Source organism: Melampsora larici-populina (genome assembly GCF_000204055.1).
Source record: "Melampsora larici-populina 98AG31 unplaced genomic scaffold MELLAscaffold_9, whole genome shotgun sequence".
NCBI lineage: Eukaryota > Fungi > Basidiomycota > Pucciniomycetes > Pucciniales > Melampsoraceae > Melampsora > Melampsora laricis-populina.
In genome coordinates, this window is record NW_006768773.1 from 1,666,942 (window position 1) to 1,692,296 (window position 25,355).

The window sequence follows — 25,355 nt, forward strand, 5'->3', positions numbered from 1 at the left end:
CAGTCTTGTCGAAAAAACTCAAGGCTAGAGAAAATTTGAAATGAATTTGTCTCAAGCCATTTCTCATTCAAGAATATACCAAACCTCGATAACACTTGGATCAAAATCTACTTTGAACTAAAGCCAATAAGCATTTACTGAACATGCTTGAAAGCCACATATGTTTGACGAGCAATTGGATTTGGAACCCAATGCTTGACCCAAGTCCTATGCAGGAGTTAGTTAGGTGTTGTGTGGATTTTTTCCAAATGATATCTCAAACCTCATGAGCCAAACTAGCTTCCTCAAATTTGTTCCTTCGCGCCAGATCATGTAGTTTCCTGTTGAGTAAATACACGATGACCTGTCCCTAATACTTTCATTATCATTCGGTAGGTTCTTGTATATATTATTCTCAGTATCCTACTTGGTTAACTTTACATCTCACTTTCCAAAAGACCTTATGTTTTCAATCCATTAAAATTTCATAATCATTTCATAATCAGGTTTTACAAATACATACATACCACATCTTCAACCCATTTCACCTGCTATTCTTCTGATTTTGTAAAAGATGTGAAAATTGAAATCCAAAGGTATTGTGCAAGAGCTGTTCACCTTTTTGCTACCAGCCTGTCAATCATGCACATCATTTTCAGAGACAATCACTCTAAATACGATACCCCGATTTTCCTCGCTTGACACCACACAGGTCCTCTATGTGCAGGTCACGCCGCTTTACGAGTCGCTATCACTGGAGATTCCCGTATTGAAAGGGTTTTGAAATCCAACGGCTTCTTCCTCGGAATCAGAATCAGATTCCTTTTCTCTATCTTTACCTCTTGAAACATTTTTAGTAGGTGAATCCCAATCTGATGGAAAACGACCCAATGAGATTACAATCAATAAGTCAATTGGAACAAATATATCACTATCCTGAAAATGATCAAACCACGTTCTGAGAATGGTTTGGTGCGCGACTCACCTGCGACCCCCTTCAAGCGTATGGTCTCTAATGGAATAACGGGCCGTTCGATCGGAGCGTTTGAAGAGAACCTCGCATCTTTCTATAATATGCCAAAAACCGAGGGATCATCAGACCTGAACTTGCCCGGATCCCATTGATGCAATTGAAGATCTTGAATAACTAGTCAAAAGTTACTTACTGATTTGAATCGCTTAAAATTTGGTCCCGAATCTTCGCTCATCCTCTGCTTCGCATTCATGCCCACAGGTTTTCTCATCATCCTCACATAATCCACCTGGAAGGAACATTGAACGCCCGCACCCTCCATATCTTCCTTTGTCCATCGGTCCATTTCCCTTATTTCTTCTTCTGCCATATCCACTTCATTCCACCCGATCCGACGACATTCACTAGGAACACTTGTGAGGAGAACTGGTTTGGAGATGCGTAATTTGTTGAACTCTCGGTTGGCATCTAGCTCTAGATCAGTCATCTTCTTGCCATGAGTTTTGACGACTAGAAATCTTTCAGTCTTGTCATCCTCCACAGCTTTCCCTTTATCTTTTTGCTTTGAAGTGCCAGTAGCCTTTGAGCGTTTTGGGGTAGTGTTGGATTTTGGATCTCGCTTTCGACGTTGACGTGAAGTGGGTTCATCCGAATCACTATCAATCTCAATCGGTGAAATTGCACGCGGCTTTTTACGAGAATCACTAGTTGACATTGTGACATTGCCAGTATCAGGCTTATGTTTCCTTTTGTTAATCTTTTGACGTTCTGCGTCTCCTCGGAGCATTGCTGTAGCTGGTCCTTCGATATTGTTAATATCCTGGATGTCGATTCGACCATTCATTCTAGTACTTCTTACACTTGTGAATGCGGAGGAACTGGGTTCATCACGCCTTAGACGCGGTCTTTTGTCTGGACGAGGTGGACTTGGCAATGAGCTCTCGGGTTCCAAGTTGGCATGATCGTCAAAGGTGGGACAGTAGCGATCCATATCAAACTCTTGTCGATCTTGAGCTCGACGTTTGAGTAGTCGTTTTTGAGGTTGCTCTGAAGGTTGGAGAGAAGGACCGGGCTATTCAGGAAAAGATGATGCTCAGATCTTCTATCTCCACCAAAAGCAAAAACATTGGATTGTTCTATCACACACAGTTTTTGATGAATAGTCTCCTGTGAGCGGGTTCGATGGAGATCGTCCAGAACCATTCGAAGCGCTAACTTGATATCGATCAGACCTGGTTGTCAATTGTTTCCTATCATTCTTAGCCAGGACAATGGCCTACTAAAAAGATGAATATCTTAGTTCTGATCTCAGTCAAAGCTTTCAAAAGACTCACAGCACTGGCCGACAAATCACCAGATTCGTTGGCTACATCAATCCTTGCATTCTTTTTCAATTCTTCTAATTCGTTTGGCTCTGGCTCATCGCCAAACATACCGGCATAGTCTCTTAAACGTTGTTCGGATGTCCTCAAGGCTGCCCTGCGAGGCTGAAAGGAGAAGATAAGCACAGTAGTGATGTAAATAAGTGCTCTCAAACCAATTACATCTTGAAGATGGATGGTAAACACTAACTGGTAGTTTCCGCTGGGCAGGCCGGGGTGGTGATTGCGTAGGTAATACCTCATCCGCATCAATTATGGAAGTGGCCCTATCAGCTCTGGAGGTAGCTGTGGCGATCTTGTTACTAGTGACAGGCTCTGATGGTTCTGGGGAAGATTCATCACTAGTTTGAACTCGAGTTGATTTCTTTACTGATGGCTCTGTGTTCAACCAAATAAATCATACTGGATGAGTTGCACTTCAGGTCTTCAAAAGAGGAAGACCATTGACATACGAGTAGTATTCCTGTTGTCTGAACGGCTCGATGGCGATGAATGAGATGAATGTGAAGGACGTGAAGCATATCTGCTCGTCATGATGAAATGAATCAAGTTCAAGTTTCAATGGTTGATGATTTCAAATCATTCAAAGCTTAAGGTCTGTCACAAACAAACATTCTTTAGGTCTTAAGTACCTGGAGTGCTCTTTAAGTACTTAGTCTAGGTTGAGCTTACCGTTCATGTTCCGAATCCGAGCCTTCACGAAAATCGAATGAACGTCATTGGTTGGCTATTTCGACTTCAATTCATATTTACCAATCTCTTTGATTCAACAACCTTCAAGACCACTAACCCATCCAAATGGCGGCCAGAGCACCCTTAAGTTTGCTTCATGGTAAGCTTGAAACTATAAACATCTCAACCCAACAGCGACTTCTTGCTGACCAATTTCATTTGGGTTGACCGTATCAGCTGGTAATAGCAGTAGACTTTTTCTTGCCCGATCACAACCCTCTCTCCTCCAAATCGCTGCCTCGCGTCATCAACAACAAAGGTTCATGGGATTCTATCTCGATCTTTTTCGAAAATGGAATCAAACTCATACTTCACGTAACTCGCCACAGGTCTTCTAGTTCGAAAGTTTCACAGATTTCGGATCAAGATGCTATGAACTTACTCAACCAACAAAGAAAATTGAGGCCTACCTCACCACATTTTACTATTTATGAGCCTCAGGTAAGCGCTCATAGTGTAATCTCACATAAGCAACCGAATCAGCATCCAATTCCAGTGGTCTTTACTGAAGAAATCTTGATGTCTATTCTAGCTTACTTGGTTATCGAGTATTGCTAACCGAGTCAGCGGCTCAGCATTATCAGTAGGTAAGTGGCTCTAATTTCAATCAGACCTAATCATTTATTCTAAATGTGATGCTGAAGTTGAATCGTACCAGGATTGTACGTTTTCGCGTTAAGCTACATGGGCTTACCCGCTGCCGGAATCCCTATGGATTCAGAGACTCTAGTCCAATTAGCAGCATCTGCTCCCGAATGGTCCAAAGTAAGCGGATCCCTCTTTGGTGAACAAAGGATGTATACTCATACGTGATGATTGGTTGAATTCTGTAGGTTAGTGCCAAGGCTTTAGTGGCTTTGCCTTTCACTTTTCACACATTTAACAGCTGTCGACATTTAGCATGGGATATGGGATATTGTGAGTGATTTCCTTTTTTAATCTCGTCATCAATACGTAATCAACATTGCTCATGTTCTTGCATTCTTACCCAGTCATGGAGCTCAAGTCCAGTTACGCGGCTGGTAAGCTTTTGATCTGATCGATCGTCACATAATTTTCAAATGACACATCTAGCCATCGCTAATATGTTATGATTGGATAGGTTATGCTGTCATGGGAGCAACAGCGGTTTCAACTGTGGGCCTGGCGTTGATATAGGTTATCCCATAGGACCACCCCATTCGATGTATGATATGTGACCATTATTATTGAAGATAAGACTTTCTCTGGGTGGTTGGTTTGAAGTCTTTTTCATCTTTTCAGCATACAACACGATAAAAATCACATCAATGTGTTTATCTGATAGAGGGTTGTCAGGTTGGGTGGATGGGGAGTCCCATGTAGTTTTTCTCAACCACTTTCGCATCTGCTACTATTCAACAGTGCCCATAGTGGCTGAGCCCTATTACTGAATATAGCAATGGGGCTTTCATCTCCCCTTGCCGTGTCAGCCCCTACTGCTGTTGTGTTCATATTGGTATAAACCCCCAAACCTATCAACTTGCCTGAACCTAACCAAGGCCCTCTCTCTTGCTCACGAGTAGTCACAGATTGAAGCCTGTTTGTTGCCCAAGATCAGCAATACGTTGAATCATTCTTTCTTGATCATCCAACTTGTGAAACTTCCACACTTCTTCAAACTTTGATTCCAAGTCAAGCTGTAAGAGTTGGCCGGGCTTCATACAGGCGCTTGTGCATCTTCTGGTGCACATTCTCTCCATCAAACTCATCTGGAAGAGTTGTTAGAGATTGGAGCTATACAAGGTGCTAAAAAATTGACTCACTGGTAAAACAACAGGATGAGACATTTAAAACTGGGCAACATACACTGTGTCTGTAACCTTGTAGCAAGTTGATGTGCACACACCAAAGACTTTTGATACATACTTGAAAGATCCTTTAAAGAGGTCTCCAGGATAGGCACATCTTCCCTTTGTCAACTGGGATGTTGACCCACAGTTGACCCCAAATGCTGACAAAGGATCCCACAAATCCTTTAGTCAAATGATCATTCACAAAGGGTACTCAACACCAATCTCAGTCTAAAGCATACCAAAAGATTTTCTGATTTTTTTCAAAACTCTCCGTGTGTGGATGTTGACATGCTAAGATGATACCAACATGGTGATACCAGTACTGCATCACATTGGGTCCCAGAGGCAATGTAATTCTGTCACCACCTTGGGCCGGGTTGCTCCTTGTTGTAATCAACACATCCACAGTTACTATACTGGTATAGTGCAATACCTGGAAAAGTACTGACCTCATGATACTACTCTCAAGATACTTTAGTAAAGTACCAACAATCCTACACTATTACCCAATAGGGTATTGGATTCCACAACACCATTGCAGACCAGCTCAAGTAAAGTAACACCAACATTAGGTCCAATAACTATGGTGACTGTGGACTGCCAAAAGAGTCAAAATCCCAAAGGGCAAAAGATCAACTTGAAAATTGGTTGCAAAGCCTTGTTTATTTTATCCTGAGTCTGACCAACAACATGTTGCCTACTGTCACTTCCTGTCTCATCTGCTCAGTGTTTATTCCAACAAGTGTTTCTTTATATCAGCTACAAATTCTGTCTCTGGAGACTGAGTCATTATAAGGAGCACTGGACTTACAATGTGGAGAGAGTCTTCTTCTGCAAAATTCAATGTATCACGGTTGCAAGATAACATCACAGGGGAAATCACAAGTATTTATTTGAAAGATCATTATGATATCCATCAAAATGACTCATGAAGATGCTTTTAAAGATCATCATCTTGAACCACTACAGTTTTACAAGGCTCAGGTTTCTAAGAGGATCACTCACTGGGTCAATGTGAATCAGGAAATCAGGACCAATATATCATGCATAGATGATTTGCAAACAAATAAATAGGAAAAGAAAGTTGGAAGAAGGGATTTTTTTGGTACAAACTTGCAACAGACTTGGGCTCAAGATAGGCTCAAGCAGGCTTTCAGGGGGAGTTTGATATGAAAATTTCATGTTTTCAGGGGTTGACGCATCTGGAGCTTCACAGCCACCATAGACACCAGTACTGTATCAAGTATCAATAATTTTATCAATACTGTCACAATATACCATTACAGGTATCAGCACCAAAATAGCTTAACAAGGCAGTATTGTTTCAGTTGAGTGGGGATTAAAAGAACAAACAAAATAGTGGTACACAAAGTTAAAAACCACACAAGAAAACCATATGAAAAAACCATACAGATTTTTTGGTTTTTGTGGGGAAAATCAAAAAATCCATGTGGTTTCATGCAGGTTTTTCATGCAGGTTTTCAACTTTGTGTTAAATGAAAGTGGTGTGTTTGAAATTTAATGTAGAAAAGAAAAGGAGAAAAAAGGTCACAGATTATAAAACCAAAGGGATGTTTGAGTTTAGAAAGGAGAAGAAGAATAAAAAACAATCAGTGTGTTGAGACAAGAGATAAAAAAAGACAAAAGAAATAGAATTGTTTTTTTACTCTTTATTTTTGGGTTTATCCCCTCCTCTTTCAATTTGATTTGATCAATGCCATACTATGTGCCACACCTCTTTGACATTCTAAATACTCATCATCTGCTATAGCAACTCAATTTTTTGACCACATTTATGATCCTACAAAGTGTTCCACTTTTTCAAGCTCCTTGATTGTGGCACAGACATCTTCAGCAGCTATGAAAGTCCTGTCAACTGCACATGATGCCCCATAGACCACTTGATGATCTTTGGCCAGAGACAATAGCACAGGCTATCTTACTTCATTCACCTAGTAACAAGATGATGTATGTCAACAATCAAAGTCAGCTTTTAGTCAAAAAAACAAGAGGCATATAAAGTTTTATTTACCTTACCACATTATAAGGCAAGATCTGGGTCCTTTTCTACTGCCTTGGATGTCTCATCAACAAGCTCAAGGTAGTTGCAATTCTTGCTTTCCCAGAAAGTCTGCACTTTATTTTGATGTGATTGAAATCCATTGTCATCATTGTCCTCTTTGTTGTTTGAATAAGTTGCACCATCCAGATTGTTCTTACCAGCATCCAGTTTGCATTTTTGTATGTCACAGGCAGTTTTGTTGGTGTTCAATTGACTGATGCAAGTCAAACCAAGAAGCAATTAGAGGTTAGAGAAATGAATACAGGGAGAAGGAGACATCATAAAATTGGTGAAATAAAGGATATTCGAATACATGATATATTGATTGAAAGAAAGTGAAAGAGATGAGTGAGGAGCATAATTATCTACCCCAATTAATTGGAAACTCACAACTCATAGAGAAATTGTGAGAAAATTGTACCAATTCTCTTTTCCCATCTTTGGGAAGAGAATGTATGAATGATTTAATTTTTGTTATCTTTTTATTTCCTTAAATTGCTTATTCTGATTTTCTATATTTCCTAGTGTTGATTTCCCTAGATAAAAAAAGCTCATTACTTGTATTATTCATTTCATCTTTATTCACTTTACCAAACCATTGTAGGTCAGGACTGTCCTTAACAGCAGGATATTGGTGTTTGTTCCATATAACATGTAGCACATTTTATCAGGACACTTTGATAGTGTGAGGATGTTACAATACACTTTGACATTTTCAAGTTTGTAACAATCCTTGAGCAGCTTTGTATTCATAAATTTCATCTCCAAATTCAGATTGAAAGTAATCTGTTTGCCAGCAGCGGCGAAGGATAGTGGCTATGTTTAATACATGTGATTTGAGTGCTTCACCTAACTATGAATTAACCCAGAAATATATTGCATGGTTAATTGGGAAAAGAGGGCTGCCTCAGAAACTACATGAATCAATTTTATCTTGAAGGGATTTGGCAAGTTTGACATATTGAGGAATGACTAGAGATTCAGTTGGAGCTTTGGATTCAAATAACTTTGTCAACTGAATGTCAGAAAACCCCCAACCTCAGCGCAGTGCAGCGCATTTTGCACAAAAAATGTGCTGCACTGGTAATTGAACTTTGAGTACCGTGCTGTGAAAGTAGCGCAGTGAGTCAGAAATGGGAAGTCCCCTGTGCTGCACACATAAAAGTACAGTGCAGGGGTCATAATTGGCGGGTAAAAAGAAGCTTACAGCAGCAAAAACTGGGCTGCAGTGCAGTGCAAATGTGAACAGTGGCCAAAATGCCACTGGTACCCTGTGGTGCGCAAAGGCACAGTGTCAAGTTCAGCCAATATCAATGCACTGGTGACCAGCACAGCCACAGATTGCAAGCAGTGGAGTACGCAGTGAGCCAGGGGTTGTGTCAGGGAAGGCACAGCACAAAAACTCAGTGATATCAATAGATAGAGATAGATACAAGATAGTGGAATAAAAGAGAGCTGACACAAAGCACCTTAATCAATTTTCCTACTTGCTTCCATTGTTCAGTGGAGATTCAAACTTTGTTGAAATACCACAATTTTGATCTTGATTTGGATTTCTAGGTCCCAGTTTGAAATTTTGATATTTGCACTTTTTGACTTTGGAGATCTCCTTCTGATTTTCTTTAAGAATTCTGTCAATGACCTGCAATAAATGAAGGAGCATTAGAAGTTGATTCCAAGGAGGAAAATATAGTCAGAGGTAAAAATTCAAACATTGTGGGTGTTAAACAACGTTTCCCAACATCAAGACTTAATGTTCCATTGGATTCTGTACCCTGGAATCAGTCCAGGAAAAGGTATATCCATACTTTTGCAAGTTGTATAGAAAACTTGCAACATTCTGGAAGATCCTCCAATATTTTCAGCAATTCTATCAAGCCAGAAAAAAACTCATTAGAAATGTCATAAAGGAAAGCAGTGTTAAAAACAAAAAGACATGCTGCAAGTGCCAAATGATATACAACATTGGCCTTGGTGCTATCAGTTGCAGGCTGATTGGGAGGAGGTTCAGATGGTCCATCAATAACATTGTACCATTGATGACTGAATTCATTTCCTGGTAAATCAGTAATTCCATTCTCATTGTAATCTTCTATCTCACCTTCTCCTATACCTTGATCTTTGTTGATAACTGCATCTTGTTTTTCTTCATCTTCTTTGGGAATAGATGTCATAGGATGTTCAGAAAGGGGAAATTTTCCAAGCATCATGGACTCAATCAATGGAGGTGCTGGAGCTTAAATTTCCATCACTTGAAGTCCAGAATCAACTCTCAAAGCTATTTTGTGACTGGCACATTGAACTTGGTCAGTAGGCTCATCAAAGTCAAATTGTTCATAGTTGGCCTTTGCCATTTTTGAGAGCTGTGCTTGCATTGCATAAGCACATATTGTTATCACCACCTGAATTGTGAGTCTGTGAGACCCTGTATCCATAAAAATTGTATGTCAGCCGGGTTTGTTGAGCTTGTATATAATTTTTTGTTTTATGTATTTTACAGTAAAGGCTGTGCATTGAAAGTACATTGATTAGTGACTAGGCAAACCATTACACCTTATAGTGCCATACAATCATCTTCATGGAGAGATGACAGTGCACATACTTCCATTAAGAATTGATGTATGCAACCAAAGCTGATATGAATCTGTATTGATTGTGAGGCAAAGTCCAGGCATCAAGAATCAGGCCAAGCTGAGAACTTAAGTGTTTGCCTAAAATTAAAAAAAAACAGAGAAGTCAGATCTTCTCAAACACCAAGGTAAAGAAAGTAAGTTGATGATATTAGTTCACTTACTTGGAGTTACAATATAACAGTTGATCAAACTTAAAGCTCAAGATATATCTTGTGTGCAAATTGTGCTACCCAAGTCAAACCATAGAGTTGAGCCAGAGGGTTTGCATATTGAAAAACCACACAAAGTTCCAGCTCTTCTATTCATAGTCAAGGTTGAGAAGTCTGTAAAACCCACTTTCCAATCATCTGATTTAAGATCAAGTTGGATAAAGAAGTTTGTTGATATACAATCAAGACATGACTGTTTGTGGTAGAGTTACGGTAGTGAGAAATCCCAATCAACATTGATGTTGATCAATCCCAACCCGTTTTTGTTTGTTGTTTGAGCTAGCATATGTATAGTCAGTTTGTTCCCCCTCTGACTCTCTTTCCTCATCTTATGGGAAAGAGAGTAAGTCGTTTTTCTAATTACTGTATTGAGTTATCTTACTAATATTGTTGATATTGTCAGAACTCCTTAAAGATCATTAGCCACGAGCCTTTGAGCTCATAACTTGTTTCTCACACTTAAGTTTTTCCTCCTGACCTTTGGGTACTTATTTCATCCTTTAAACTCTCACTATCAGTATCTTAATCTCATGTGTTGTTTCTTTGTGATTGTGTTGTGTGTCGTTTAGGTTAGTTCTACAAGGTCTGCATACCTTTGAACGTGGAGAAGAGTGCCCACGTTTAGCACTGGTTGATTAGGTTAGTTAATAGTAATACATATTATCTTCTGGGAAAGAGAAACTCCTTAAAGATCATTAGCCACAAGCCTTCAAGCTCATAACTTGTTTCTCACACTTAACTTTTTCCTCCTGACCTTTAGGTTAGTTCTACAAGGTCTGCATACCTTTGAACGTGGAGAAGAGTGCTCACATTTAGCACTGGTTGATTAGGTACATCGGTTGTTAAGGCCTGGCTCAGGGATCAAGGCTTGTCGACGGAATGGAGGAAAGGGTTTACCAAGCAATCACGTAAAGTATATTGATTGTCGGATGAGGAAGAGGGAAAGCATATTACGTAATACAAGTATATAGCTAACTCTCAACCGTGACATGTGTTGTAGGTTTCACACGTGTTACATATAGATTCATAACATTATTCCCCTTTTAACTCCCCCTTTTAACGCCCAAGCTCCCTCTTGAAAGCTCTGCGTTCTTCCCCTGGGCAGCATTAAAAAACCCAGTGGGAAAAAGCTATGCCCACTCTCACCTTCTCCGTCTTCTCCTATATCTTGACGCGCCATCTGGGAATCTTCTGTTAAAATCATTTAATAAATCTGTACTATTGACTAAATTCATTTCAGGTTCCCAAGAATTGTGATTTGACTCGTAACCCTTCCATTTGACTAAATATTCAATCTTCTTATGTCTTGACCTACAATCTAAAATCTCTTCAACTTCCCATTCTTCTTCTCCGTTTATTGTGATTGGTAATGGTTCTGTGTCTCTTCTTCTTTGTTCAATTGAATCAATGTTGTGTTTCCGTAATAAAGAAACGTGAAAGACTGGGTGAATTCCCTTCATTGAAAGCGGAAGTTTTAACTTGTAAGCTGAATTTGACACTTTCTCAATGATAAAGAAAGGACCTAGCCATCTATGGTCCAATTTAGGTGTTGGCCTAGTCGTCGAAATGTTTTTCCCATTAAGCCAGACTTGGTCTCCCGTCTTCCAATCGGGCGTTTGCCGTACATGCTTGTCAAATTGATGCTTCATTGACTCCTGTGACATTTCCAAACAACATGTTAGCTCCTTTTGCACTTCTTCTATTATGTTTAACCTATTCTCAACAATAGGAATGCATTGGTCGCTTGACGGAATCTTGTTGAAAATTGGGTTGTATCCGTAGTTCGCCTTAAAAGGTGATATGCCTGTTGTCTCGTGGTCTCGGTTGTTGTACGCGAACTCCGCCATAGGTAGTAATGCCGCCCAGTCGTCCTGTCGATACGTCACGAAGTGACGAAGGTACTGCTCGATTGATTTATTGACAATCTCGCTCTGACCATCGGTTCTAGGGTGAAAGGCTGTCGAAGGGTGTAGTCGAATGCCCAATCTGTTGTCCAATTGCTTGGTAATCTGTGATATAAATACGGTACCACGATCGGACACAATACTCTTGGGAGTACCGTGCAGCTTCCAGACCTCCTTAATCATAATATCAGCCAATTCGTTAGCCGTCATGGATTCTTTACATGGGATAAAGTGAGACATTTTTGTTAAGCGGTCTACCACCGTTAGGATGCTGTCATGGCCATCTGAATCCGGTAATTTAGTTATTAGATCATAACTAATGTCGGTCCATGGTCCTGCCGGTATCGGTAAAGGTTCTAAGGTGCCAAACGGTTTCTGTGTACTTGATTTGACTCGAAGACAAGAATCACAACCGTCGACGTATTTGTTCACGTAAAGCTTTTGAGAGGGCCATGTGAAACACCTACGTACTAAACTGAGAGTTTTCGACCTACCAGGGTGACCTGCAAGAAGGCTATCATGTCTACTTCGTACTATTAAGTACTTAATATGGTCATCATCTGGTACCTCAATTCGGCCTTGATTATAAAGTATTCCGTCTTTGACTTCATAATTCTTCATAGTCGTCTTGATTTTTGAAGACATTGGGTTTTCTTTCGCATTCATAATTTCACTTAATCTTGCATCTTCCTTGCTGGCTTTTCGGATTAAATCAATTATTACGTCATCCGTCACGAATTCTTCTGTAATTTTGTCACCTAATTCTTGAACCGATTCATCTTTAATTTCACTTAAATCAGATATTCCCAACACATCTACTTCGAACCAGTGTTCGGCGTCTTGAAGTTCAATGCTCTCGTCGTCGAAAAATGAATCAAAGCTGTCCACATCAACCAAGAATGAGTCTTCAACTAGGTTATCTGGTTTAATAAGTTGTCCGAATGTAAGTTTCTCTGCATCGCTGGGCGCCAGGTCCGGGCGACGTGATAATGCGTCAGGTTTACCGGCTTTCCGTCCAGGTCGAAACTTAATGATGAAATCGAAGCAGCCTAGTGTTTCGGCCCAACGAGCCTGTCGTCTAGTTAGTTGCTTCGTAGTCATAAAGGTTTCAAGGTTTCTATGGTCTGTATAAACAATAACCTCCAGCCTGTTTGGATTACCCTCAAGGTAGTGACGCCACTCCTTAAAGGACGCGACTATGGCAAGTAATTCCTTGTCGAAAATTTCATAGTTCCGCTCTGCCTGAACTAGTGATCTGGATAAATATGCCACCGGATGTAATTCTTTATCCGTGTCGCAGTATTGAGATAATACTGCTCCTAGTGCGAAGTCAGAACAATCACATTCCAAAATAAAAGCCTTGTAAGGGTCTGCGATTTTGAGAATTGGCGCTGAAATGAATGCTGTTTTCAATGATTCGAAGGCGTGATCACAGTCTTTATCCCAAACATACGGGGTCTTTAGCTTTGTCAAGTTATGTAATGGTCGTGTGGTGCGTGAAAAATGATCAATAAAGCGTCTGTAAAAATTCGAAAAACCAATGAAACGCTGCAGTTCAGTTACGTTCCGTGGGGCTGGCCATTCCTTTACGGCTTTGACCTTCGTCGGATCCATCTTCACCCTATTCTTTGAGATGATGAGGCCAAGGTACTCTATTTCGGATTTTGAAAATTCGCACTTTTCGGGTTTCAGCCATAAATCATGTTTGTCTAAGATATCAAGAACACTGTCAACTGATTTCTCGTGATGCACCCCACTTTTCGTGTATATCATTGTGTCATCTAAATAAGCTGCAGTGTCATTTCCTATTCTCCCCACTAGTATGTCCTGAATAAAGTACTGAAAGTACCCCGGAGCACCTGTAGGCCCAAAGGGCATGGTAAGTGGTGCAAATTGCCCATGTTTGCATATGAACGCTAAGATGTCTTCGTAGCCTTCAGCTACTCTCAAGTTTCCATATGCATTCCTGAGGTCTAGCTTTGTATATCTATCAGCATCCAGCAGACTGTCGACCAAATCCATGGTCAAAGGCAACGGATATTTGTTTTTGACCGTTAGAGAATTAAGCTTTCTATAGTCAAAGCATGGTCTAAGATTCCCATCTTTCTTCCCTGTGAATAACACAGGGGCAGCCCACGGTGAGGTTGTCCTACGGATAGTCCCGTTCTGGAGTCCTTCCTCAATCATCTTCTTTAAAACTTCGTCCTCCGCGGGTGACAGTGGTATTATTCGACCTGCCTGTGGCTGAGCACCAGGCACTAAATCAACCTTAAAATCGTATCTTCGACGCGGTGGTAGTCGTTGTGAATTGGACTTGCGAAACATGTGTAAATGGCGGTGATAGTAAGCCGGGACGAGTTCTTCCACAGTCTTGACTGGTTCCTTCATCTTCAGGTCGGCAGCCAAACGTGCGGAAGTAGACCAGGATGTTTTCGCGGAATCGACATCAATCGGTAAAGAGCTGTTCAGGGAAGAAATACACTGGCCAGCTGCTTCATGACGTAAAACTAAAGCAGGACTATCGGACTCACATCGCGGGGATGTCAGCGTGTCTGTCAGAACACACATCCCCTCGTCAATTTGCCTAGCATGCCCCTCCGGTATCACGTCAGGATCCATGGGGGTGGTTTTCGGCGTAGACGAAACTGCTGTAGCAGTTGCGAGTGAGTCGGGAAGGTCTGGTGACTTGGGCTTTGGTGCTTCGACGTTCGGTAATGTCGTAGGTGGTGGATTTGTCTGAGAAATTAGAGGTAACAAAAGCTTGCCAGCTGTTTCGCGTGACAATGGAGATGGTACATGATCGAACTCACATCGCGGGGATGTCAGTGTGTCATTCACAACACTCATCCCCTCGTCACATGTCCTAGCTTGCCCCTTCGGCATCACGTCAGGATCCTCAGGGGTGTTTTTCGGATAGGACGAAGCCGCGTTAGCGGCTGCGACGTTCTTGGATCGACTGGTTGTCGGTGTGGTCGTGGTCGTCGATGTAGTGGTCTGTAAATTCAGTGGACATAGGTGATCGCCGACTTGTTCTTTAAAATTAACGTCAGAAAGAGGATCATACGCACGTTGCGGGGATGCTAACGTATCGCTTGCGATACACATCCCCTTGTCACATTGCCTAGCTTCCCTTAGGGGCTCCACGTTGGGGTCCTGTAAGGGTGGTGTCGGACTGGACAAAGCCATAAAGGCTGCAACGTTCGTACGGTAGGTGGCGATTCTTCCGGTATTCCAGTTGATTCTCGAGTGGTGCTTCTTGATCCACGGAATTCCTAGAATTCCGTCATATGTGTCTTTAACTTTAGTGATGATGAAGGTGGTGATTGAGTTATCGTCGTGGATGGTTAAGTCGGCCTCATACAATGCTTGACTCTTAGAACCATCAAAGCCGGTAACAACACGCGTGGTCTGACTGGCGTGCTGCAGTATGGTAGTTCTAGCGGCAAAAGTTTCACTCAGGACGTTGTGTGTTGCTCCGGAGTCAATGAGAAAAAGGGCATCAAAGAAAGGAAGTGGTGTGGCGCGGGGTTGGGACAGAGACAGAGTAGTACGCAAAAAGAGACGAGGGTCATCTGCATTGCACGGTCTAACAGTACTAGCTCCTAAGTTTATATCATCTAATCCCCCCAGGTGGCTCAGGATAGGCACACTCATTCCTGAGCACCGCCATTTTTTGATTGGTCGGCTCTACTTCCTCCTTGTTGTTGATCTGATTGAATAACTCCCGAATTACTCATTGATGCGATCTGAGCTTCTAATTCTGCAATTCTATGTCTATAATTATTAGTTCCATTAAAACCCCCTCTCTTCTTTCCTTTACGATCACCCCTCTTCACAGGACAATCTGAAGCTATATGACCTTGTCCGTTGCAATGAAAACAACACCCCGTTCGCAACCTCTTTGTACGTTCTTCGTCGGTTAATTTAACATAGCCAGATGAAATGTCCATTGCATTGGGGTCAGTGGGAACATGAAAGGTTGTGACTGAGCTGGTTACACCGTGGATTTTGCTATCGAGTTTGATCGCTAAGTTGGCGATTTGTTCAATGCTAGTGAAATCCTCCTGCACCATCACCATCGCAACTCTAATTTCCTTCTTCAATCCCTGCTCAAAATGACTAATAAGCGTAGGCACCTCCCAACCTGTAGCTGTCGCGTAAGTATTGAATTCATGGGCATACGCAGCCACCGAGGTTTTCTGAGTCAGAGTACGCAGAGCTCGTTCAGCTTTTGATTTCTTTTCGGTGTCGAAATACATCGCCTTAAAGTTGGTGATGAATCGGTCGAAAGTGGCTAGATGGGATGTAGCAGGATCAAGTAGCTCCAAGGTAATGGGCTGGGCCCAGCTGCTAGCAGCGCCGGTAAGGTAGGACACGGTGAAAACTACCTTACTGCGATCATCCGGAAATTGATAAGGATGAGCCAACAAATACAATTGGACTTGAGTTGCGAAAATCTCTGCAGCAGCTCCCCGAGTTCCACTGAACTTATCAGGAGTGGCTACCTTAGGCCCTTTGGGAGTAGGTGCCGTCGCAGGCTGAACGAACGTAGCAGAAGGAGCGGTTGCCTGATTCGTCTGATTGTTCGCCTGCATGGCAGCAAGGCGCGCCTGAGCCTCGTTGGATCTAGCCTCGGCTTGCTCTCGGAGAGATCGCTCGTTTTCCAAAGAAGCGGCTAGCTCGTTGAGCTGTCGTTGAATATCCTCCATATCGAGAGGTGGTTCAATAGCGAGACGAGTTTCGAATTCAATAGCAAGATGAGCTGCGGGTGGTTCAATAGCTAAGTGGGTTTCGGAATCGACAAATGGTGGAGTAGTGTCAGTGTCGGAGTCGGCGTCGCCGATAGCGGGGAGGCTGTATGACGGTGACGTTGTGGCGTTTTTCGGAGGTTTAGGTTCAATTCAATCAAATCACTAATTCTAGTCGATCTTGCTAGTTCAATTCAATTCAGTTCGGTCAAGTCTAATTCAGTAAAGTTCAATCTAATCTGATCCAGTATGTTTGGTCGAGTATGAGGCTTTGATGTGTCAATCAAGGTTTCAGTTTGGTTTCAATCTAAATCTAATTTTATCTAAGTTGGTTCTTTCGTTCTTGGATTAATTCGATTCGAAGTTCCTCGATTCCTAGTATGAGATCCGACAATATGTTAAGGCCTGGCTCAGGGATCAAGGCTTGTCGACGGAATGGAGGAAAGGGTTTACCAAGCAATCACGTAAAGTATATTGATTGTCGGATGAGGAAGAGGGAAAGCATATTACGTAATACAAGTATATAGCTAACTCTCAACCGTGACATGTGTTGTAGGTTTCACACGTGTTACATATAGATTCATAACATCGGTGTTCCTAGCCATTTACAAAGTTGACTTTGGAAAATAAGATTCCATTGTGGTTTGAGTCATGGTGGCTTGTCTGTCTTGATTACTTGAGCTTCTTCTTCAGCAACTGTGATTGGAATGAAAAACCTACAGCTTTGACTACCCTTTGTAACCTGATTAGTGACTCAAATTACTGGATGTTTGGACTCTGATGCCATCTCCCCATGGTACTGGACCAATTTTTGACAGTCTGAGACTAGGGAATCAAAAACATTGAACAAGATGAGATATGGACTGGTGTAGTTTGAGTGCTTCAATGTGGAACAGGAGATGGGGATAAATGTGAAGCAATGATGATTCTGGAAGACAAGAGGAACTTATATAATAGGAAATTGGCAATATAATGACAGAGAAAGACTATTGGAAACATAAAAATACAATAGTAATCAGAAAATGAGGGGAAACATGATTTTTTTTAGTTCAGCTCTCAGATCTATGCCTTTCTAAAACAATGAGAACAAAATTAAAAGATTCTTTGTTGTTTCAAATTCCATGTCTGTCCAATTACTGATGTAAGGAGATGAGAAAGAGGGACAAGTGATCATGGTGGACTGGTTTTGTTGAATGTGAAATCCTGGGAAAAGAAGGTAGGACAGTGTTGAAGAGATAAGTCAATCATGTATGTGTTGTTGATATGGTGGAGGCCCAGTCAGTAGTTGCTATTGGGCCATATGTTTATGATGAATTGAGAATTTTGATGCTGGCATTCATATTGATTGATACTGTCAAGATACTGACAGGCAATTGATACAGCCCAATGGAGATATCTGTAAAGTAATGGATTTTCTGGTACTCTACCCAGTGCTGTATTGAAAATCACAATACTGTCTTCAAGGGTTGGGAGTACCGTATTGGCCAGCCCAATACTAATTACCACTGTTACTATACTACAAAAGAAGTGACTATACTGCTACTTTACTGCAAACAGTAACATAACTATGGCAGTGTTGCTGTAATTTCTGTTAAAGACCTGCACTTCATTGTGATTGGTGGTGTCCACAGACTTCAACACAATGTCCCATCATCCAAACATTCAGGTCTATGTATCTCCGGATTGGCCATCTGAGATCATTATCTCTCCACTTCTTATAAACAATTATATTCCTTTTTACATTCAATTGTGCTGAACTGTTTTTTGTTGTGTGCATAAAATTGGTGAAACAAGAGGAGATATGGTCGCCTATGTGATGCACCTTTTATGCCACCAAAGATACCCATGCAATGTGTGCAACAGACCCATTGCATAAGTCATGTTTAGCTTGGACCAATATTTGATAAGGGGTGGAGCCCACATAATGCACAATAAAGCAAAAATTACCAAAAATATCATTTTTCCCCGGGAAAATCAGTAACAACATGTATTGACATCTCACACCTCAAAGATTCGGGGGCTAAAACATTGAATCCTGAGTTTTTGTGGCCCCTGAAGCTCAACTTAGTTGGTATTATGAGCTACTTAGTACCATACAGGCTATGTAGCTATGTATACACCAAACCAACCTCATGTCTGGGGTGTACTGTGGTAGATGATAGGCTTTTGAGAGATCAATCCATTACTTACATCCATTCAAAGAATGGTTGATCTAATTTCTTTGAAGGATCTTTCTCATTGAAAACTTACATTTTTAGTTTTGTTAATTTTCTTCGTCAACCATTTGAGCAATATGGAGGGAGGAGGACCCTCCAATGATGATCAAGCATCTTTGTGATCATTCTTCTGTACATTTTTTCAAAATATCTGTGTAATCATCTTGATTTCTGTTTGCTTTCAGGGTTAAAACTGAGTTTCCCTTTTCTTGTCAGTTAGATTTGACATAGCCATGCCAAGCCCATCACACACATTGAGTGTGGTTCAGTGAATTTGAGACCAAAACTGGCAAGACCAGTTAGAGATGTTATGTCTGCTGCACTGATGAGTGTTTTACACATTTCAGATCAACCATTCATTGAACATCTGAATCCAATGATACCTTGGAAGCTCTTCTTGTATCTTTCCAAGTACCTTCATGTTCCTACCAGTCTACCAGTGAAGCACTCGATCCTTTCAGGCTTGAGTGTCTGTAGAAGGACTGGAGACTTACCAGCCTGAGATGGGCCTGGTGAGCCATCTGGACCTTTTAAATTTGAGTTTGGCTTGGAGGTTTTTCACAACTTAAAATTCTCCCACTTGTCCTCAATAAAATATTGTGGTCTTTTTTTCTGGAGGTACCTGTAATCAATTACTTCATTTCTACCTATCCAGATTCTCTATATCTTTCTCAGATAATTTTCAAGATAGAAAGGTGGTTTTTGGTTTTGAAAGTCAAACTTTGGTTGCAGTTAATTTATTTATTTTCAAATCAAAACCAACAAGAGAGTTCACTGAATTTCATCATCTTTCCTGAAAGAGGAGAGACATTTGAGCTCTCAACTGTGTGCAAAGACCAAAGTTGTTTAATTTGATTTTTTGAAGACAGTTTCTTGACAATCATAGTGATATCTGAGCAACAAAAGATAGAAGACTGTGTCCAAGTGGGGTGTTTTTTATGTTCTTCTTGCTCACCAAAAGTAGGTGGTGATTCACAAGTATTTTTCAGGCCACCAAGCTTGGAAGGTCAAGAGATACCTGTAAGAATCAGACTTGGGTTAAGTTATTGAGTTCCCACTAAGAGTTTTCTTTGTATTATAGTAGCCTGATCTGGGAACCAATCTCTGTGAATGCTCTGTATACAGTCATCTCTGTAGAAATCCAGGGCATTCAAAAGCATAGATTTTTGCCAAGGTATCCTCTTGCGTAGCAAGGTCTGTCCAATGATCCACATGTCCCGTCATTTTGGTTACATCATGGTTTATGGCAGAGTTGGTCAGGGACAAGAAGCTCATCAATAAGAATTTACAGTCCTGTTAGGAGATTCTTGCTCCCAAGCTAAAAGCTTTGTGCAGTGGACCCATATGAAAATCACTTGAAGATTTTGTCTAATCAACAACTTCTTTGTATATTTGCTACCAAGTTTGTTGAGTCTCTGGAACTTGTCTTTGAAGGTACAAAGATGCTTGGTCTGGGTCTACAAGTCTTTATGTGGTGTTTATGAGATGATTGAAAGTTGAACAGTATTTTCCTACAGTCTGAAGTGAGAGTATTATTCAGACCAATAGGTTTTATTTTATTTATTGGTCTCGCTGAACACACTAGGGGTTAAACTTACAGCGTAAGCAAGAGATGTGAGCATTATGAGCATTTCAATTTTCCCAGGCTTGAAAAACATGGGCCACAACAAGTGTTGGTTGGAGCAAAGTATGGCTTAGCTAATATAAATGACAGCTCACTGCTAAGATCATCCACAGCCAATTACCATAAACTGTGACATATTGAAATTTGGTGTGGATACCCACACAGGCACGACTCTGAGTGTCCACATAACTGAGTGATTTCCCACTATGTGAGCCCAGATAAAACATTTTTTTTTGGTTGGGCCTTTTTCTTGGATCCATTTCTACCTCACTTTTCTCATAGCTTTGAGCTACAAGATTTGAATCCCCCACTTGAACTTGCACTTTGATCACTCAATTTTCATACCTCAAACACTTCCTTGACATTCTCTGAGACTGATCCTTATGGCACACATTGAGTTTGGGGGGATGGCTGGGTGTTCCTTATTAGCTTGGCCTTCATCAGAGCCATCATTCATTGACTTGAATACCAACTGAGATTAATGGCCGCGTGGTTAAGCACATGAAAGTCTGACTTCTAGACCAGATTATGTGGACACATCTGCTCAGGATCTTGTGCCCTTTAATTGAGAGGTACAACCCTAGCACCACGCTCCAATACAAGGCTAATCGACCCCCCCTCATTGTGTCAATTGCTATACATGTTTACCTAGTTCCTACCTCAATAACCAATGTGATTGTCTCTCATGTTTTTGTACAACCTGCCTTTCTATACTTAACTAGCCACCCAAACAAGGAAGAGTTCAATCTCTCTTTGCTTTGGGGTCATTTATTTACTGCCTTTGGCGGCTGTGACGTAAACTACAAGACATGTAAAACAGCCTAGAATACAAGTACCACAGCGCTTTAAAAGCAAAATTCTTTGGTAAGTTATGTCTTATTCTCCTTAGAAACCGCTCGCCATTGTCACCCTGCAAGGCATCGTGATCTTATTGTATCTTGGATAGCGCGAGTAAGACACTGTTTATCCCTCAAGACCACTGACCTGTGGTTTGCGAGGCTGCCCTGTTCTATTGGTCCATTCTCACGTCAAAGTGCATCAGGTCAGATCAAAACGTACGTCAAAGAATATCTAAGAGGACGCGGTCCATCAGTTCATCGAACCTGCATAGCTCCCAAAAAGACTCGTAGCTATTGACATTGTGAAATCAGGAGCTCTCCCTGCACTCGCCAGTCATTAGAGTAAAGATAAAGAATCACCATTACATGATAGAAATCGAGACAATGAATCTACAAAGAGGATGAATGAAAACTAATACTCGTCTGGAGCAATTTCCGCAACAGAGCCAGGAATTATACCATGAGGGATTTCGGCGGCCCGCGGGATATGGTAGGATGTGTAGGATGATTGGATGCATGTGGATGTTTGTGTATGCCGATTCGGGTATCTATGCATCATATCACAAAGCTATCCTTCGGCTGAAGTTATACTGAGCTATCCTTCGGCTGAAGTTATACTGACACCTTGACGTTACACTGGTCAGGCATCCGTCGACTGTGCATTATTATGTACAGTCGTTTTCACAAAGCTTGCCCGAATCTGCCCGCAAAACTCGAGCAATTTGGCGGCGACTTTGTGGCAAGCTTTTTCCAAACGACTGTACGTCGATCACACAAAAGATTCCAGACGCGGGACCTCTAACCTTATTTGGTTTCGCTGATTGAACAAAGAGTCTCAGAGAAGCTCAGAGAGCGGCTTGCCGAGTTTACGATCGGTATGAGGGGTCCAAAAATGCACTGCGCAATTTTTTGAAGGGGTCTCAAAAGTCTTGCTTATCATCTCTTACTTGCCGGGTCAGCCGGTTCAGCCGTTACCAGATATAGACCATTTCTCTTCGACCGCTCAATTTGAAGGGACCGTCATTAGACTGTATGCTACACGTGTTGAAGGGAAATGAGGCGCTCAAGATTATGGAATTACATCTGAGTTAGCGTACAAATTGTGAAATCCTCACGCGGCTCTTCCGAGTTCCATCGATGGCGTACATGTGAAGTCTTGAGCCGGTTCTTTGACCTTTCTCGGAATAATGACGCTGGTGGGTCTGTGTTCCGTGGAACGCTAAAATTCATGGAAGTTGACTCTCAGTTGATAGTCATTTATGCTGTGCTCTCACTAACAGTGAAAGAACTGCATCACATGGGTTATGAAATTACCGTTCATACCCACCCGTTACTTGAATTGAGTCATGATGATGGAGGCTGACAGCCGAGGTTCGAATGGACCAGCGTGTATTCGGAAGATATTTTATTGGCCTTGATGGCGTTTACACTTACAATTATGACATACTCCGACTGTTTATCCCGATGCTTGACAAAGTCTTGCGGCTCTGATTATCACAGAGATATCAAAATTGCACAGACTCAGAGCCTATCCTTACGAAATTTCTGACACCACATCCCAGGAGGTGGCCAGGCTCACACCCAAGCACAAACCACTACTGAGCACCCTGCCGGTGGTTAACATCGTTCTAACCCACCATTCCAAATCATAAGGATGAAAATAAGGAACATCTTATCATAAGCCCTTGAGACCAGCATTTGAGCATTCTCCACCTGTGTTAAAAGCATGGGGTGAACCACGATTCAACATCACCTTCCAAACGCACAAACCCAATTCTTATGGCCAACGCCACGCAGTAGTTGAACTTTTTTTATCAGTCATCACAATTTGTGTTAACTTCATATATATTGTACAGTCACCCAGTTGTACCACACATTCCCATCACTAGTCTGATGTTGAAATCATGTTACCGATCGGTTTGCACCTTGACGCCCGACGTTTTCTTGAGGATAGAAGAGTCTTTGCAAGAAGGTCATATATGTGCGTAATCATGATTCAACGCTGCCGTCACCGTTCGATAAAGTGTTTCATCCAAACTTCGCTGAGCTTAGGAGCGAGTTACAGCATATACCTGCCGTCCGCAGATAACCCTCAAATACCGTTCCTCTATCGTTCCTGTGACCGTAATTCTTTGTGATAATCTGGTCTAGTCTGTTCAATCAACGTTTAAGAAAGATCCCATTCATTCCATATTTTACTACATACCTTCTTTTTATTGCAATCTGTGGTAGCTATTCAATTATCTTGATCGGCGCGAGTTCTGTGAAGGATACGAGGGTTTTATATCACCATCGGATCCATTCTCTCCTTAGTTCTTCGCAAATCTATCAGAAGATGGATCGACCCAAACTTCCTCCTTTACGTATGGCGCTTCGTCAATCTATCGAAGATTTCGATCATCACTCTCGTCAATCTCGCCGCACTATTGACTCGACGTCCACCGGAGGTCGTTCAGGTCTATCAGCATTACACAGTCCGGGGCGTCGCTCGGCAATGCTGTCCAGCTATTCTCCTTCGAGGCCAGGCGATCTTTCTATGTACTCCCTCGGCTCTTCGCCGTTGAGTTGTACTCATGCTCACCTGGCGGCATCTCGAAATTCTGCAATTTACGAGCCATTGAACGTAATTCATCAGTCGCCGCATGACACACATGTCCTAAGTCCCTCACGCGGAGAGGAGCGAACATCTAGTCATTCTCATAGCCAGCCTGTTTCAGCAAATCCCTCTTACTTGTCAATCCCCGATATGAACTTTCGAAGAAGATCTAATAGTGCTGTGGATCTCACCTCGTACCAAGGATTTCCTCCTGCGCATATCTCTGAGTACCATACTAGGAATGATTTTAAGCAAGCCAGCCCCCAGACTCCTTTCTTGGAAGGCGGGCCGAATTCTTCACCTGAAGGCCACCATCACCGGCGTCAAAATCGGCCGTCCGATGGAAGCCTAGGTTCTTCTCGGATTGACTATACGAATCCGTCAGTATAAATACAGGCTCCTTTCTATGTCCCATATCCTAGTGGTCGTGATGCACTTCCTGAATCTCGGTTGAGGCATCGTCTGACATGAGCTATTCTTTTTATGAACCTTTTGAGTCACAGAAGGAGTCAAAATTCACCTCTCTATCAACTACACCAGAGCGTAGATCAGTCTGAGTCAATGAACTGGCCAGGAGGAAGGTCTCAGATCCCAAGCTCTTCTGCACCCTTTCCTAGCCCAATAAGCCAAAATCAAAGCAACTTCACTGATCCAGCACCCCCGCCTAAATGGGTATGTGACTACGTTGGGTGTGGAAAAACTTTCACCCGTGGCTTTAACTTGACACAGCATAAAGCTGCAATTCACAGAGATGAAAGGAGATTTGAATGCGCTTAGTAAGTTTTTCCTTGAATCGACGACCCTTCATAAATGCAGTTTTCCTTTAAATCAAGAATGCGATGTATGGCCTGCTCGATCTGTGAAGTCTCGTTCACCATTTTGATATTTGTTATCTCTTGTACCTATATCTGAACAATTTCCACAGTTGTGCAGCTACATTCTACCGCCGCAATGATTTGGCTCGTCATGAGCGCTCACATACCGGAGAAAGGTCAGTTTGACATTTATGACAACATTTTCCTCACATCAATCGCACGAAAATGAGAATTGACCAAAGCTTGGCATAAACAGGCCGTATAAATGTGAATGCGGCCAAAGCTTCACTAGGACTGACTTATTGACGTAAGTGCACCTTCCAGATTGACGCTTTTTCAACTTGAAGTTATATCCAGGTCCCTTGATGCCGCTGAGACTAACCAGCCGTTCTGTGTGGCTAATAAAATTTCGTCAATCATTTGACAGTCGACATAAACATTATGGTAATTGTTCTTATCATAACCCTTGAAGTAAAATGCTTCAGGAAGTTTGGATACCTCAGATAGGATAGAAATAACCCTGTAGATCTCTTGTTAAAATATTCAAAGGTTCAAATCACTCACAGAGAAAGTACTTTCTGCATCCCATATGATGAATGTTACTCTTTCACCTCGCCTCAAACATAGTTCTTAAGCACTTCCCTAAAAATATAGAGTTCCGTTAAACATAGATTTTGCAATCATTTATTTATATACTTATTTAAATGGACCCCACTATTTATCGCCCGATTAGGAAATATCCGTCGCCCCTTTTTTTGGGAGCATTACCCGAGGTATCCGACGCAACCCGATTTCATGAGCCTAAATTTGGCTCAGTCGGACATGCAGG

At 41.7% G+C, this 25,355-nt stretch overlaps 3 protein-coding genes across 3 annotated transcripts; 2 read left to right on the top strand and 1 right to left on the bottom strand.

Annotated features, from left to right (window-relative positions):
* Positions 1-449: 449 nt before the first annotated feature.
* MELLADRAFT_71315 (uncharacterized protein) lies at positions 450-1,450 on the bottom strand (the record flags this gene model as incomplete). Its single annotated transcript, XM_007407513.1, has 3 exons — positions 450-851; positions 965-1,046; positions 1,146-1,450. 3 exons carry the CDS (start codon positions 1,437-1,439, stop codon positions 718-720), a joined length of 510 nt encoding a protein of 169 aa, XP_007407575.1.
* A 1,584-nt stretch (positions 1,451-3,034) lies between these two features.
* Positions 3,035-4,579, top strand: MELLADRAFT_77220 (uncharacterized protein; the record flags this gene model as incomplete). The annotated part of the gene is made up of 8 exons (XM_007407477.1): positions 3,035-3,166; positions 3,244-3,325; positions 3,396-3,507; positions 3,599-3,653; positions 3,725-3,831; positions 3,900-3,984; positions 4,059-4,088; positions 4,169-4,579. The coding sequence occupies 8 exons, from the start codon at positions 3,133-3,135 to the stop codon at positions 4,222-4,224; spliced, it is 561 nt and encodes a 186-aa protein (XP_007407539.1).
* Positions 4,580-23,450: 18,871 nt separating this feature from the next.
* On the top strand, positions 23,451-24,996 carry MELLADRAFT_104500 (uncharacterized protein; the record flags this gene model as incomplete). The annotated part of the gene is made up of 5 exons (XM_007407478.1): positions 23,451-24,091; positions 24,215-24,487; positions 24,637-24,702; positions 24,783-24,833; positions 24,954-24,996. 5 exons carry the CDS (start codon positions 23,451-23,453, stop codon positions 24,994-24,996), a joined length of 1,074 nt encoding a protein of 357 aa, XP_007407540.1.
* Positions 24,997-25,355: the final 359 nt, after the last annotated feature.